The following is a 15120-nucleotide window of genomic DNA, read 5'->3' on the forward strand; positions in this document are numbered from 1 at the left end:
CGCTCTGCTCGACCCGGATGCCCGCGAACTCGCCGCGCGCGAGGATGTAGACGCGCGCGTCGCGCCGGCGCTTGCTCGTCGCCGCCGACGAGGCCTCGGGCGGCGGCATGTCGACGTCGCGGCGGCACATCGTCGGCGCGGCCCTCTGGTGCGCGAACTCGATCTACGGCGCCCGAGGGGACATGTCTCCAGACGGCAGCCCCGCGCCGGCCGCCGAGCGATTGTTGAAGAGCACCCACTGCACATTATTCATGTTGAAGCTCCGGAGGCGCTCGGCGCGCGCGTCGAGGTCCTCACCCGCGCCACTTCGCGAAGCGCTCCCGGGGCGCCCGCCGCGCGTCGCGCGCGCGATGACTAGCTTACCGGTGCGCGCCGCGGCGACGAGGACGCGCGCGCGCGCGCGTCCTCGCGGAGCCTCGCGGAAGCGCCTCCGGCCCCGCCGCGGCCGTGGCGGGGCGCCGCGGCGGCCTCGGCGCCGGCGCCGAGCTCGTCGCGCGCGCCGCGGAGCGCGGCCGCGCCGCCGCGGGCCCGCGCGGCCGCGAGCGCGCCGAAGAAGCTCTCGAAGGCCTACGCGGCCGCGGACCGGGTAGGCCTGCGAGGCGTCGCGCGCGCGCGCGGAGTCCGTCCGGTCCGCGGAGAGGGCCGTCGAGCCCCTCTGCGCGGGCAACGACGCCTTCCGCGGGTCGAAGGCCGACGACCACCGCCGGGAGCGCGCGCGCGCCGGCCGCCGCGACGCGCTCGACGCCCGACGCCGAGCCCGAGCCGCGCGGCCCGACCCGGCGCCGTCGGGGGCGCGCGACGCGCCGGACGAGTTCGCCGCGTCGCGCGCGACGTCCCCGGCGTCCCAGCGCACCAGCAACCGCTGGCACGCGCGGCCCGCGACCGGGCCGACGCAGCCGCAGCGGCCGTCGATCCGCAACGGGATTCTCGCGCGCGCGCGCAGCGCTCCGACCCGCGCGACGCGTTCGCGACGCAGATATTAGGCCACAGCTGCCAGCAGAAAGAAAAAGCGCGTCGAACGATGCGGTAGAGGCCGCGCGCGGCGGCGCGAGGCGCTCATTCGCCGGCCATTGTCTTTCCGCTCCGAGAGAAGGAAGGCGCGAACGAGCGCAGAAACGCGCGCAGGACAGTCGTGACGTTCACAAGTTAACGTCACGTTGCATGTTGCCGGGCCAAAGGATGGCAGCCCATCTCCTGCATTCCCCCGCGTCGCTGCTGCTCCTCCTCGCCGCCAGCGCCAGCGCCGCCTACGACTGGACCCTCCCGCACACGCTCGTCCACGACGGCCTCGACCGCAAGTACGCGCTCTACGCGCCGCCCGCGAACACGCCGACGAATGGCCTCATGGTCTTCCTCCACGGCGCCGGCGGCGCCTCGCCGAGCTCCTGGGGCATCGAGAGCTACGCCGAGTCGCTGGGATTCGTCGCCGCCGTGCCCTACGGCTACGGCTGCTTCTGGAACGACGAGGACGAGGACGACGCGCTCGCGGACGACGTCGGCTTCGTGAGCGCGCTCGTGGAAGCGCTCGAAACCGACTACGACTTCAACAACCGGCGCTTCGTCGTGGGTTTCTCCAACGGCGGCGGCCTGGCCCTCCGCTTCGCCTGCGCCAACGTCAGCAACGTCGACGGCATCGGCGTGGCGGGCAACCGCTTCGCGCGCGCCGGCGTCCCCGACCGGCGAACGCCGCGGGCACCTGTGAAACCGGAAGCCCGTCCCCCCGGAAACACGCGCGGCGACGCGCCGCGGCGTAGGTCTGCTCGGACCCCTGGGTCGCGACGACGTGCCCGGGCGCACGGATCCCCATGTGGCAGGGCAACGGCGACGGGGACCCGCTCGCGTCGTGGGCCTCGATCCTCGAGTCCATGGACCACTACCGGCAGAGCGTCCTGGCCTGCGGCGCGGCGACGGAGCTCACGGAGGACGGCGCCGGCTGCTACGCCTACGACGGCTGCGACGGCGCGACGCTCTGCGAGTACGTCGGCGTCGGCCACGAGTACCCGCCGTCGTACACGGCGTCGGCCTGGGCCTACCTGGACGCGGACTGGGATCTGGGCGCGGCGGACGCGACCTTCGAGGCCGACTACACGTGCGAGGCCGAGGCGGGCTGGGGCGACTGGGGCGACGAGGACGACGACGACGAAGAAGAGGGGGAGGGCGAGTTCGAGGACGAAGCCGAGGACGAAGCGGAGGAGACGGCGTACGACGACGACGGCGGCGACCTCTGGACGTGGCAGGCGTACTGCGCGCAGGGCGTCTGGCCGACGACGGAGGACGGCACCTGCGCGGCGCTCGGCGCCGCGACCTACGAGGCGTGCTGCGGGTCCATCGCCCTCGAGGACCGGCGACGCCGCGCCTCCGTCGAGGACCGGCGACGGCAGCGGCGCGCCTCCGTCGAGGACCGGCGACGGCAGCGGCGCCGCCTCCGCTTCGGCTACTTCTCCACCTGCGACTGCAGCTGCCCCTCCTAAATTCTCGGCGACTGCCCCTAGTATAGGCCACGGCGCGCCGTCGAACCGAGGAATAACGCACGCCCCGCCCCGCCCTAGGTCACGGCGCGCTTCTTGGCGAACGTCGTCACCGCGACGCCGAGCGCGACGAGCGGCGAGAACGGGTCGCGGAAGTCGAGGCTGAAGCGAGACTTGGACATCTTGCCGAAGCGGAGGAAGACGCGGCCGTCCTCCTTGGTCGTCGTGCCCTCCTTGGTGCCCTCGACGGGCGGCGTCAGCAAAAAGTTCTTCTTCGACGCGCGCTTCGCGCGGCCGTTGAAGTTCAACGTCCACGCGTGGAGCTCGTCGTTCCAGACCTGCGACGACGACGGTGTCCGGGCGCAAAAAAACATCGAACGCCGTCGCACGAACCGGCTTCTTCGTGTGGAAGATGGCCATGTCGAGCATCTCGTCGCCCTCGAGCGCGCAGTACTCCTGCGTGCCCTCGTCGTCCTCGGCGTCGGCCTTCTTCACGTTGGAGAAGGACCGGCTCAGGCCGCCGGCCGTCGGCGTCGACGCGGCGATGCGGAGCGGCGCGTCGCCCGCGGATCCGCGGCGCGCGGCGACGAACTGCGCGGTGCGAGGGAACCAGCGCTTGAGGCGGCTCCCGCGGACGCGCGTCGTGTTCACCTTGGCGAAGCGCTCGGAGAGGGACGTGTCCGGCGAGTTCTCCTCCGTGACCTGGTCCGCGTGGAGCCGGGGCACGACGACCTGAAATAACTGGTTTGGGGGGTCCCCACCAAACTTCGAAGTCGATTCGGCTGATTTTTGGACGAATCGATCGCTCTCGTCGAGTTCTCGAAGCACAGCCAAAAAGCTCGCGTCGAAACCGACGCACATTGAAGTCGCGTCGAAGATTTGAGTTCCACACGGACGACGACCTTCATGGAGTTCGGCGCGCGGCCGGACACGTTCGTCTCGTAGACCGTGAGGCCGAGCTCGTGGGAGAAGCGCGCGGACATGGCGTCGTCCCAGCGGTGGTCCCGCACCACGAACTCCGTGCCGATGAAGTTGATGTCCATCATGCCGAGGTAGACCGCGCTGTCGGCCGCGGCGGGGATCGCGTCCATCGTCCGCAGGTGGCTGTCCGTCAGCGTGTGGAACTTGAAGGGGCCCTCCATGTCGCTCGCGCAGGAGCAGGCGAGGATGAAGGCGCCCGTGTCCTCGCGGTGCAGGTGGAAGGCCGTCACCTTCTCGCCGCGGTGCCGCTCGAGGCAGCAGTAGGCCATCTCCTCGCCCTCGTCCAGCGGCAGGTAGAACCTGAGGTTGTTGCGTGAGTTGTGTTATTTTGCGGGGACGCCGCGCGCGCGCCGCTCCTTCTCGCGGTGGATCGCCGTCCGCGCCTCGTCGACGCCGTCGCTGTAGGCCGCCATCTTCGTAAAGCTTTGAGCCACCCGCTCCGGCAGCCCGATTGTTTGTGATTGCAGGGGCAGCATTGACCCCCGGCCAAATCTCTCTCTCTCTCACGCGAGGCCGTCGCCCTCAGCTTTCAGCGACCGATCGACTGCGCGCCGCCGGCGTCCTCTGTCACCGCCCATCCACCGCCCCAACCCGACGAAGTCACACGCTGCGACGCCCTGACCGTCGCCCGTACGTCCGTGAACGTCTCTGCGACGTACGACGGCCGAAGACGACGGTGGCGACCGACGCGAGCCTCGGGTACAAAGTCGACGCGGTTGCGGCGGCGCGCGGTGGGCCGCCGGGCGCGGACCCGCTCTGAGGCCGCGCCGCCGCGACCCGCGGCCGCACCAACACCCGTCGACGCCCGTCGCCCGTCGCCGGTCCGCCCCGGGGCTCGCGGCGCGGGATCTCGTCAGCGTGCGCGCCCGGCGGGCCCCGCCCGTCGAGCCGCGGCCCGCCCGCCCCGCCTCCGACCCCCCAACACCCTTCGCGCGCGGCGGTTTACCCGTCCCCACCTCTCAGGTTTCAAAAATGGGCGGCAAGACTCTCCAGAACTCGAGGCCGAAGAAGTACGGCAAGGGCGGCCGCCGCTGCCGCGTCTGCGGCAACCAGGGCGGCGGCATGATCCGCAAGTACAACATGAACATCTGCCGGCAGTGCTTCCGCCAGTACGCGGCGGACATCGGCTTCCAGAAGTACAACTAAATCGCCGCCTCGTGTCGTTCCCCGCGCGGGGCCGAAGACCGCGCGGGCCCGTTTAAAAACATCCGTTTCCCCTTACTCGGTGCGTACACGGGGGGTCATTCCGGTCCGCGGCGTCGTTCTCGACGTCTCGAGGGGCGTCGTGGGTTTTGTGTCACGCACGGCGCGACGGGGTTTTCGTTCGAACGCGGCGTATGCGCGCCGCGGAACGGCCGGGGGACGTCGCTATCGCCCGGGGAGTCGCGGCGCGCAGGACCTCGGGCTCCCCGCTCGCGCGCCGGCGCTCGCCCCACGCCGCTCGGCCCTTCGGCGGGCGTCTCCCGCTCGCCGCGGCGGCTCCCGAGCGAGGCCGCGCGACGGCCGGAGGACGTCGCTCTCTAACGTCGCTCGAGGGTGTCCCCCCGCCGACTCGCAGAGACACGACCCCCGAAGCCCCCCGACAAGCATCGAACACAGCGTACGCATGTTACTGAGCACGACCGCGGGACGAAGTGCGACGAAGCGGCGCCGGCCGCGGCTGCTGCTTAATCGAGCTTCTTTCGGAACGAGCAGCCCTCGGTGAGGCGCGCCTTGCCGCCCGTGGGCTGGCAGAGCATCATAGAGCACGAGCCGCAGAGGACCGTCGTTTGCGCGTGGCTAAAAACAGTGGTGATGTTGAAGCAGCCAGGACATTTGACGTCCATGAAGAAGGAGTTGGGGGACTGAACGAGGCGCTTGAGCTTGTGCTTGCGCTTCTCCTCGACGGAGGACGGGTGCAAGAGATCCTTGACCATCTTGAAACCTACAGGGCGGAGCCGGTGAGCGCGCGGTCCGGAGCGACTCGAGCGGGCGTCGCGCGAGGGGGGGCGGGGCCGCCGAGGCCGCCGGCGCGCCGCCCCGGGGTCGCGGGCGACCGCCGGGGACGCGCGCCAGGGGCCGGGGCCGGCCGGGGGCCCGCCGCCCGCGGCGCGGAAACGACGAAAGCGGCGGCCGACGCGGTCGCCCGTCGGCGGCCGCGCGCGCCCAGGCGGCCGGTCCCGTGGTGCCCCCCGCGGCGCGGCGGGTCTGCGGCGCGGCCGCGGCGTCCGCCGGGCCGTGCGCGCGTACCGCCGCGCCGGGTTGGCGTCGCGTCGCGTCTCGAGTTGGAGTCGGCGACGCGCACGGGGAGCGGAGCGCCGCGCAGCCGCCAGATTTCGTCGTCATCGCGTCCGCAGGTCGTCGGGAGGCGGGGGCGACGGCGCGGCGCCACCGCGGGGCGGCGAGGGCGCGTAGTCAACAGACGCGGGCGCAGTACCGATGAGCAGCGAGGGCGGCTTGGCGAAGGCTGTCGCTCTCCAGGGACCCCGCCAAAAAAGCCCCGGCCAGATTCTCGCCGGGGCAGCTAATTCCGTGCTCGTTCCGCGGCGCGACGCGCTCCGCCAGGCGAGGTTTCGGAGCGTGGCTCGCGCGCAGGCGGTCTCCGCGTCCGCGCCGGAGGCCGGGTCCGGTCCAGCGACGCCGCAGCCGGCGACTCGAGTCGAGGAGCGCCGCGATGGCGCCGCACTCGCACAGCGGCGCGATCATCTCGCGGCCGACGGGGAAGAGCGTGTTGAGGTGGTCCAGCAGGCCGTCGCGGCGCTCGGTCAGCAGCCACTCGACGATGGCCTCGCGGTCCGGGTGCCGCGAAAACGCCCCGCCGCCGTCGGACTCAGGCTCGCCGTCGGACACATCGTCGTCGCCGCCGTAGTCGGCCCGGGCCGCCGCCGTCGGGCTACGCCAATGGCCATCTCGTCTACACGTTCATGGACGCGGAATCGTTCCCGCAGTTCGACTTCATCGCGCTCAAGTCCAAGCGGCGCGCGCTGGCGATCAGCGGCGTCGCCATCGATTCCGGCATGCGCGCGGACGCCGCCTTCGTCAAGCACTCGGGCGCCTACGCCTACGTCAACCCGGCGCGGGCCCTCCTCACGGTAAAGAAGCACAGCTCTCGAGAGTGTGACAACTCAGGCGTCAACTCCGAGCAAGTCGCCCACGCCCACCCACAGCGCCCGCCGCCCCCAAAACTCGCCGATCGATCAACCAGAAGAATCCTCTGCCACAGCCGTCACAGGCTGGGCTCAGCTCCCGACGCCAGTCGTATCGACACACACGCGCGCGAACGATGGCTTCCTACGCGGACCACGGCCACGACCACGCCCACGAGGACGAGGACGACGAGTCCGGGTCGCTGCTCGAGCCCGTGGCCGTGCTGCGCCTGCTCCTGCAGTTCCTGTCCGCGGGCAGCGACAGCGGGGACCTGGAGGTGCGCGAGCGTGCGGGCGCGCTGCCCGCGTCGGAGTTTCGGGCGCTGCAACACGCCCAGATGAGGATTGTTGACTGTGTGTAAATTTTGTTGTAAAGGTACGTTCATCTGGGACCTGAGCGCCGAGGCGGAGCATTGCGCGCTGCTGGCGCGCCACCTCGGCGCCTTCGTGGAGCTGCTGTCGAGCGCGCGGACGCCGCCGCGGTTCCGCGAGCTCGCCGTGGGGACTTTGGCGAACGTCGCCGCGCACGAGGCCTGCGTGCTGAGCAACGAGAGCATCAGGGAAATCGTCGCGGCGAGCTACGCCGAGGCCGCGGACCCGGGCCTGCTCACGGAGGCCGCGCGGTTGCTCCACGTCGCGGTGACGCGGCTCGCGTCGAGCCGCTACCGCGCGGCCGCCGACGGCGGCGCGCCCGGGCCGCCGACGGCGGCGTCGAACCTCGGCGACGCCTGGGCGGACACGGTGGCGAGCCTCAGCGGCAAGACGCTCTTCGTGCTGTGCAATTCCCTGGACGCGCCCCTCCTCGCGCGCGTCTTCGAGCTCTGCTCCGCCCGGGGCCGCGATTCGAGGTCGCTTCAACTTGAATTATTCCGCGCGCGATAAGTGCGTCGAGCGCGCGTCGAGCGATGATCGCTCGTCGAAACATGAGCCAAATCCCACGCTTCTGCAGGCTTCGCGGTCCGGTTCCTCGTCGACGCCGAGGGCCGCGGCGACGTCTTCGCGACGCACTGCGAGGGCGACGCCCTCCTCGACGCCGCCGTCGCGGCCCTGGGCGCGCCGGACACCGTCGAGTCGCTGAGCGGCGTCCTGGTCGACGGCGGCTCGTCCGGCCTCGACTCGGCGCTCCGCGTCGTCGAGCTCTGCAGCCTCCGCGACGCGGAGCGCAGCCTCCACGGGTCCAAGGCCCACGGCGACGCGGCCATCCGCCGGCGCGCCCTCGACTGCCTCGCGCGCGTGCCCGGCGTCCGCGCGCCGGGGGGCTCCGCCGGCGCGCTCCGAAAAAAACGCGGACCCGCGAGACCCCCCTCGCGCAGGCGCGTGCTGAGCTCGGCGGAGCGGTCGGACACGGAGCGGCTCACGGCCGTCGTCGCGCTCGCGAACTTCGCGCCGACGCGCGCGGAGCTCCTCGCGGCGCCCGTCGCGGGCCTCGCGGACGCGATCCGCCGCGCGCTGGACGCGGCGCTCGCGGACCTCGACGGGGAGACCGCGTCCGCCCACGCGGCCATCCACCTCTACGCGGCGCTCGCGCCGTCGGACGTCGCGCCCGCCGCGCGCGCCGCGTTCGAGCGGGCGAAGCGCGCGGGCCTCGACGTGCCCGACGCGCTCCTCGGCTAGCGCGCGCTTTAACCTTCGGACTGTAGACCGGGGGGCAACACCGTTCAAGCACCATGAGCTTGAAGTAGGAACGGAGGCCCGACGCCCCCCGAGCGCCGCCCACGCGGGCCTATGGGCCCAGGGAGTCGTTTAAGCGTTCCGGGGCGTCCTGATGACCGCGTTGGCGCGAGGGGCGTCGGGTGTGAGCTCGCCGAGCAGCCGCGAGAACGCGGCGCGCGCGCGGGGTCGATGGCGTCGAGGCGCATGGCGTCGACCTCGGCCTGGCAGCTCGGGCAGCGCCAGCCCGTGTCCGTGATGCCCGTGTCCGTGATGCCCGTGTCCGTGATGCGTCGAACAGCATCACCCCGCCGATGGCCCTGGCACCGGTGACGACGACGTCCACCAAGCTCGCCGATCCCTCGAGCGTCGACGCGTAGACGACGGCGCCGATGGAGCCGACGACGCCCGCGAAGGTGACGCGCGCGACGGCGAGCGCGCCCGCGCCGACGGCGTAGACCGCGCCCCCCTCGAGCGCGAGGCAGCCCGACAGCGTCGAGTCGCTCACGTCGATTTCCGCGGACACGTCGAGGGCGAGGCAGCCCCCGCGGAGCTGGGCCTTGGCGTCGGCGACGGTCGAGTTCGCGAGCCGCAATACCGACCGGCCGCCGACCCACGCGAATCCCGCGGAGACGCGCGCGCGCGCGCCGGAGCTCGCGACGCCGTCGAGCGTCGCGACGGCGTCGGCCCGGAGGAAGACGTCGCCGCCGCGCGCCGCGGCGTTGGCGTCGAAGGTCACGTTGGCCACCGTCGCCGCGACGCCGCCGCCGAGCGCGACCGCGCCGCCGTCCGCCGCGACGGACCGCGAGAGCGTCGCGGGGCCCCGCAACACGCAGTCCGTCGCGCAGTAGGCGACGCCGCCGATCGTCGCCGCGTTGCCGTCGCCGTCCTGTAATGCGTACGCCGTCTGGGCCGTCGCCGCCGCGTACAAGACCCCCCCGAAGAAGCCCGAGTTGTTCCGGAAGGCGCCGCCGGCCCACTCGAGGGACGCGTAGATCGACTCGGACTCGTAGAACTCGATGTAGTCCGCCGTGAAGAAGACGCCGCCGAAGTGGCCGTAGTTGCGCTCGAAAACGCCGCCCGTGACGGCGACGGCGTCCTGCACGTTGATCGCGCCGCCGAACGTCGCCGAGTTGCCGCGGAAGATGCCGCCGCTGACGTCGAGCGTGCCCTCGTAGATCATGGCGACGCCGCCGGACGCCGCCGAGTTGTTCTCGAAGGTCCCGCCCGTGATCGTCACCGCGCCGCCGCGCCGCGTCGTCAGCACCCCCCCGAGGACGGCCGCGCGGTTGTCCGCGAAGACGCCCCCGGCGATGGTCACCGTCGACCAGAGCATGCTATGAAGCACGCCGCTCGAGTCGGCCGCGTAGTTGCCCCGGAACGTGCCGCCGCGGACGGCGAAGTCGCAGTCCTCGACGAACGCGACGCCGCCGTAGTCCGTCACGCGGTTGTTCACGAAGGCGCCCGCGTCGATGGCGACCGCGCTGTCGTGGTTGCAGCGGATCGGCGCCTCGGGGCCGCAGCGCGTCACGACGGGCGCCGCGCCGGAGGCGTCGGCGGTGAAGGACAACGCGCCGCCGGCCATCCGGATCGCGGCGTCCATGCCGTCGAGCACGGAATGCCCCGTCACCTCGACGGATCCGGCGACGATGTAGATCGCCCCGCCGCTGTCGCCCGTTCGCTCGGCGTTGCGCGACGCGTTGGAGCCGGACCACGTCAGGGCGCCGCCGTCGACGTAGGCGACGCCGCCCTTGAACGCGGCCTCGTTGCCGTCGAGCGTCGCGCCGTCGAAGCGTGCCGTCGCGGCGTCGTAGAGCGCGAGCACGCCGCCCATGGACGCTTCGTTGTTCGCGAAGCGCCCGCCGCGGAGCTCGACGCGCGACGCGCCCGACGCGCGCGCGACGCCGCCTTCGCCCGCCGTCGGGTTCCCGCTCGCGTCGACGTTGTCCAGGAGCGCGGCGCCCCGCCCGGAGACGACCACGGGCGTCGTCTGCTTGCCCGTCACGTTGAGGTTTTTCAGCGCCAGAGCGCCGCCGACGACGGAGAAGAGGCGGAGCGGGTCGTCGCAGCCGTCCGAGGCGCCGCAGGCGCCGCACGTCGCCGGGCAGCACGCGTCCATGGAGTCGCCGTAGTCGCCGTCGCCGCACCATTCGCTGTTGCCGGCGCACTTATGCCAGGGGAAGAAGCCGGGCTCGGCCCCGAGGCAGTCGTCGTCGTCGGCGCACGACGCGTCCGCGGTCGCGTTGCCGCAGCACGCGCCGGCGCCGCCGAGGAGGCGGCCGCCGCCGTCGATCGTCACGTTCTGCCCGTCGCGCACGACGAGCGTCTCCTCGAAGCAGCCGACGTCGCCCGTGAGCACGACGCGCACCGTGCCGTTGCCCTGGAGCGCCGCGGCCAGCGCCGAGGCGTTCGGCGCGTATGCGACGCGCTCCGGCGCCGCACCGGCGACGCACCAGGCCGCCAGGGCGGCGCGGAGCGGACGACCCATCATCACGGGCGCCTGCGTCTGGCGCGGGTCACGCTGCCCCGTCGAACGGGCTGCACAACTGCGTTCTTCACTCACTTCAAGCTTTGGGGGTGTTTACCTCCAACTTGAACTTTTTCTGCCACACAGAGGCCTCGCACCACACCTCGCGCGACGTCCGGAAAGCGCCGCTCACCGAGCAATACCATCGGTCGCCGCGCGCTCCTTGCCGTCGTTCTCTTTGCGCGCTGCGCCACCATGACGAGCTTCGTCGTCAAGGCCAAGGCCGGCGCCATCGTGCGCGAGGGCATCGAGCTCGACAGCACGCTCGTGACGACGCTGGCCACGGGCGCGCGCGTGACCGTCGAGGAGCGCGCGACGTCGAGCAAGAAGGCCGCGCGCTGCCGCGTCGTCGCCGAGGCCTGCGGGAGCGCGGGCTGGCTCAGCGAGAAGATGCTCGAGGCCGCGCCGGCGCCGAAAAAGCGAAAGCCGGTCGTCGCCGCGCTCCACGGCACGGCGGCCAACGGCGCCATCTTCAAGATGCAGCTGAGCCCCTTCCTGCCCAAGCTCACCGAGATCGCCGACGTGCGCTTCGTCGACGGGCCCAAGGACATCGACCCGGAGAACCCGCAGGCGGCGATGATGCGGCAGTTCTTCGGCGCGAAGCAGCGGCTGCGCGAGTTCGCCGAGGCCACCGTCGACGACCGGGGCTGGCGGACCTACGAGGGCCTCGAGGCGGGCCTCGCGGGCTGCGAGGCGGCGATCCTCGAGCAGTGCGACGGCAGGGCGCCCGACGCGCTGCTCTGCTTCTCGCAGGGCTCTAACTTCGGCACGATGCTCGCGGCCAAGGCGGAGCGCGCGGGGAAGCCCTACAAGGGCGTCGTGCTCCTCTGCGGCGCGCGGCCCGGGTGGACGGCGCAGTTCCCCGCCGGCACCTTCGACCCGCCGCTCGAGACGCGCGCGCTCGTCGGGTCCGCGGAGAAGGACGCCGTCGTGGCCAACGGGCCCGAGGAACAGGCCAAGCTCTTCGCGGCGCCGGAGCGGTGCTCCCACGCCGAGGGCCACCGGCCGTTGCCGGGCAACCGGGACGCGTCCGCCGCGCTCCAGGCGACGATCGCCGACTTCCTGGCGCGCGTAACGAAGTAGGCATGGATGTTTCTTATGCGAATGGCCTCGACGCGGTCCAGGTCGGCGCAGAGGGCGTCGCAATGCCGTCCGCCTTCTTCTTCCAGGCCTGCATCTCGTACATTTTCCGCAGCCCCTCGACCTGCTCGCGCTCGTCCGCGGGCAGCGACTCGATGGCCGACGCGTCGAGGTCGAGCATCTTCGCCACGTAGGGCCGGTCCTCTTCCTGCAGCTCCTCGAAGAGCGGCAGGGAGAAGTCGACGCCGCCGTCCTCCGTCGGCTTGTCCGAGGGCTTGCCGTTGAGGTGCTCTCCCTCCTTCGGCGGCGCCGCCGCCGCCTCCGGCGCCGAAGTCGCGACGGGGTCCACCGCCGCCGGCGCCGAAGTCGCGTCGGGCTCGGGCGCGGGCTCCGCCCCCTGGAAGGGGCCGAAGCCCTCTCGGGGCGCGAAGCCCGGGTAGAGGGGCGGGTCGGCCTGCACCTCCTTCGCCGCCTTGAAGGGGTCGAAGTCCTCTCGCGGCGTGAAGCCCGGGTAGAGGGGCGGGTCGTAGACGGGCCGCGCGACCTCGGGCGCGTCCTTGTCGCCGCCGACGCCCGGCGACGACGTGTAGAGCGGCTCGTACATCTCGTCCTTGTCGTCGGATACCCGCTGGTAGTCCCGCAGCGTGTCGAAGCTCGCGCGGATGCTCGCGAGGTCCGCGGCGATGACCGCGCAGTAGCGGTTCAGCGGGAGCATGTTCGGCCGGTCGTCGTGGAGCCCGAAGGGCTCCTCGATGAGGTGCGAGATCTCCTCCGTCGCGAGCAACGTCCAGCTCACGAGGCCCGTCACCACGGGCACGGCGTAGATCGGCAGGCACGTCACGAGCACGAGGGGCATGGAGAACGTCCACAGGGACGCGAGCCGCGACGTGTGCCGCGAGTACGACAAAGGCACGGGCGTGCCCGCGATGGCCTCGGCCTCGCCCACGCAGCCCATGAGCTTGTGCAGCAGCTCGCCCTCGAGCTGCCACCAGAGCAGGTGCTTCGCTGATTGCTCGTTCGAATCGGCCTTGACGCGGTTCAGCAGCGCCGACATCGCCAGCGTGCAGCCCACGGGCAGGTTGTCCGTCGCGTCGAGAAACTCGCGCTCGCGGTTGTTGAGCATGGTCAGCGCGGCGATGTCGCGCTCGCCCCGCAGGTGCTGCTTGAGGCACTCCGGGTACGCCTCGAGCCAGCGGAAGTAGGCGTCGAGCGTCTCGTCCGACGGGTCGTCGAGGTAGATGAGCGCCCGGCCGAAGCTCCGGATCTTGTGGATGACCGTGGCCCAGATCTCGCGGCCGTGCCAGAACCGCGTGCAGGCCTGGGACGTGCGGAACGCGAGGAGGATGCCGAGGATGCCGCCGGAGAGGTCGAAGGGCGTCTTCAGGGACGCGAGCGGGAGCGCCCTCGGGTAGAGCGTGTAGGCGCCGGCGACGGCGCAGCTCCACAGGATGTTGAAGCTCACGTGGCCCCGCACGCGCTTGAGGATCAGCGACCGCCGCATCGACAGCACGTGGCGCCACCAGTCGCCCGAGCTGTAGCGCAGCGGCGTCGACAACGTGAAGCCGTCGTCGCTGTACTTGCCGAGGCGGTCGAGGCTGCCGAGGTAGTCCGTGCGCCACTTGGGCAGGGGCTCCTCCGCGGCCGGCGCGGGCATCGGCGCCTCGGCGGTCACGGCGAAGCTGCCGAACTCCTTCTCGTCATCGCAGTTCACCTCGCAGTCGTCCGGCGTCTCGACCTTGCGACGCCACGGGAGTCGTTTGCTGACTCGCGCGCGGGCGCGGCCGGCGGCTTCCGCGCGGGCGGCTAAGCGCGGGCGCAGGCCGCCCGGGAGCGCGATGGCGCCGGCGGAGGCCGCGACGCACAGGATGGAGAAGAACTGTCTCATGCTCAACAGCGAAGAACTGCCTCCATGCTTCAGGGTCGTCAGGGCACGCCTTCTTCAACCAGGGGGCAAACATGGCAAACAAGGGCGTTTGCCGCTACGCTTGGGCATATGGGCCGCCCTTTAGAGCCCAAAAGCCCTCGATAATCCAGCCTAAACGAGTCATCCAGCCTAAACGAGTCATGCGACGACCGCTACTCGTCGCCGCAACGGTCGCGACGATCTATGTCGCCGTGTCCATGGGCCCCGCCGACACATTAACAAAAAACCTCCAAAACTGGCGCGAGCTGCGCTTCGTGCACGCCCTGTGCTGGAGCCACCTCCTGGGCGTCGCCTGCGACTGGTGCCTCGCCGAGGCCGCGCGCCTGAACGCCGTCCCGCGGCCGCGCCGCGCCGCGCGGCCCGTCGCGGAGGCGACGCTGGACCTTTTCGACAAGCGCGCGCCGTTCGTCGTCCGCGGCGCGCTCCGGGGGCCGGCCTGGACCGCGGCGTCGCTCGCGGCCATGCCCGGCGCGAACGCGACGACCTACAGCTTCCAGTGCGCGGCGAACGTTTCGGAGCGGCTGCGCGCGGGGTCGTTCGACGGCTACGGCTGCGCGCTGGACCTGCCGCTCGCCGAGGGCCTCCGGCGCGGCTTCTACGTGCGGCAGAACAACCGGCTCCTGCGCGACTTCCCCGCGCTGGCCGACGCCGCGGGCCTGGACGAACCCTTCCTCGCCTCGCTGCGCGAGGGCAAGTTCTCGCTCCGGGGCGTCTTCATGGGCGAATGGGACGGCCGCGCGGACGCGGCCCCGAGCCGCGGCTCGAGCCTCCACAGCGACCTGAGCGCCAACTGGTACGCCCAGCTCGGCGGCCGCAAGACGTGGACGTTGGTCGATCCGACGGAGAGCGCGCGGCTCCTGCCGTGCTTCGACGAGCGACCCGGCGTGCCCGCTCTGTTCTCGGGCCTCGGCTACGGCGCGGACGCGCCGCCGTCGGCGACGCCCCTGGCCGACGTGGACCGGTTGGTCGTCACGCTGGACGTCGGGGATCTGCTCTACGTGCCGAGCTGGTGGTGGCACCAGATCGAGAACCTTCCGGGCTTCAACGCCGCCGTGGCTTTGCGCGGCCCGCGGTCCGTCGTCGCCGCGCTGCGACCCTCGGCGCCGGCCTTCTTCGCCACCGTCGGGTCTCTGCCCGACATCGCCGTCCAGACGCGGAACTTGCTCGCGACGCGCCTCGGCCTCCGGACCGGCTCCTTCGAGGACGCGTTCCTCAAGGACGCGGCGTCTCGTAGGGAGCTCTAGTAAAGTTTTATCATCGCAGGGCCGCGCAGAAGAGCTCGTCGACGCCCGACAGGGACGTCGGCGAGATCTGCTGGCCGTGGAGGTACTGCGCCGCGAGCGTCGCGTAGGCCAGCGGCCACGT

The 15120-nt window shown here is 71.8% G+C and overlaps 3 protein-coding genes across 3 annotated transcripts; 2 read left to right on the plus strand and 1 right to left on the minus strand.

The window, feature by feature from the left end:
- Positions 1-4421: 4421 nt before the first annotated feature.
- On the plus strand, positions 4422-4595 carry AURANDRAFT_27870 (hypothetical protein; the record flags this gene model as incomplete). Its single annotated transcript, XM_009039598.1, has 1 exon — positions 4422-4595. The coding sequence occupies one exon, from the start codon at positions 4422-4424 to the stop codon at positions 4593-4595; it is 174 nt and encodes a 57-aa protein (XP_009037846.1).
- A 521-nt stretch (positions 4596-5116) lies between these two features.
- Positions 5117-5365, minus strand: AURANDRAFT_27981 (hypothetical protein; the record flags this gene model as incomplete). Its single annotated transcript, XM_009039849.1, has 1 exon — positions 5117-5365. One exon carries the CDS (start codon positions 5363-5365, stop codon positions 5117-5119), a length of 249 nt encoding a protein of 82 aa, XP_009038097.1.
- An 8530-nt stretch (positions 5366-13895) lies between these two features.
- Positions 13896-14999, plus strand: AURANDRAFT_64850 (hypothetical protein; the record flags this gene model as incomplete). Its single annotated transcript, XM_009039599.1, has 1 exon — positions 13896-14999. One exon carries the CDS (start codon positions 13896-13898, stop codon positions 14997-14999), a length of 1104 nt encoding a protein of 367 aa, XP_009037847.1.
- Between the last annotated feature and the right edge of the window lie 121 nt (positions 15000-15120).

The sequence above is a fragment of the Aureococcus anophagefferens genome (genome assembly GCF_000186865.1).
Source record: "Aureococcus anophagefferens unplaced genomic scaffold AURANscaffold_12, whole genome shotgun sequence".
Classification (NCBI taxonomy): Eukaryota; class Pelagophyceae; order Pelagomonadales; family Pelagomonadaceae; genus Aureococcus; species Aureococcus anophagefferens.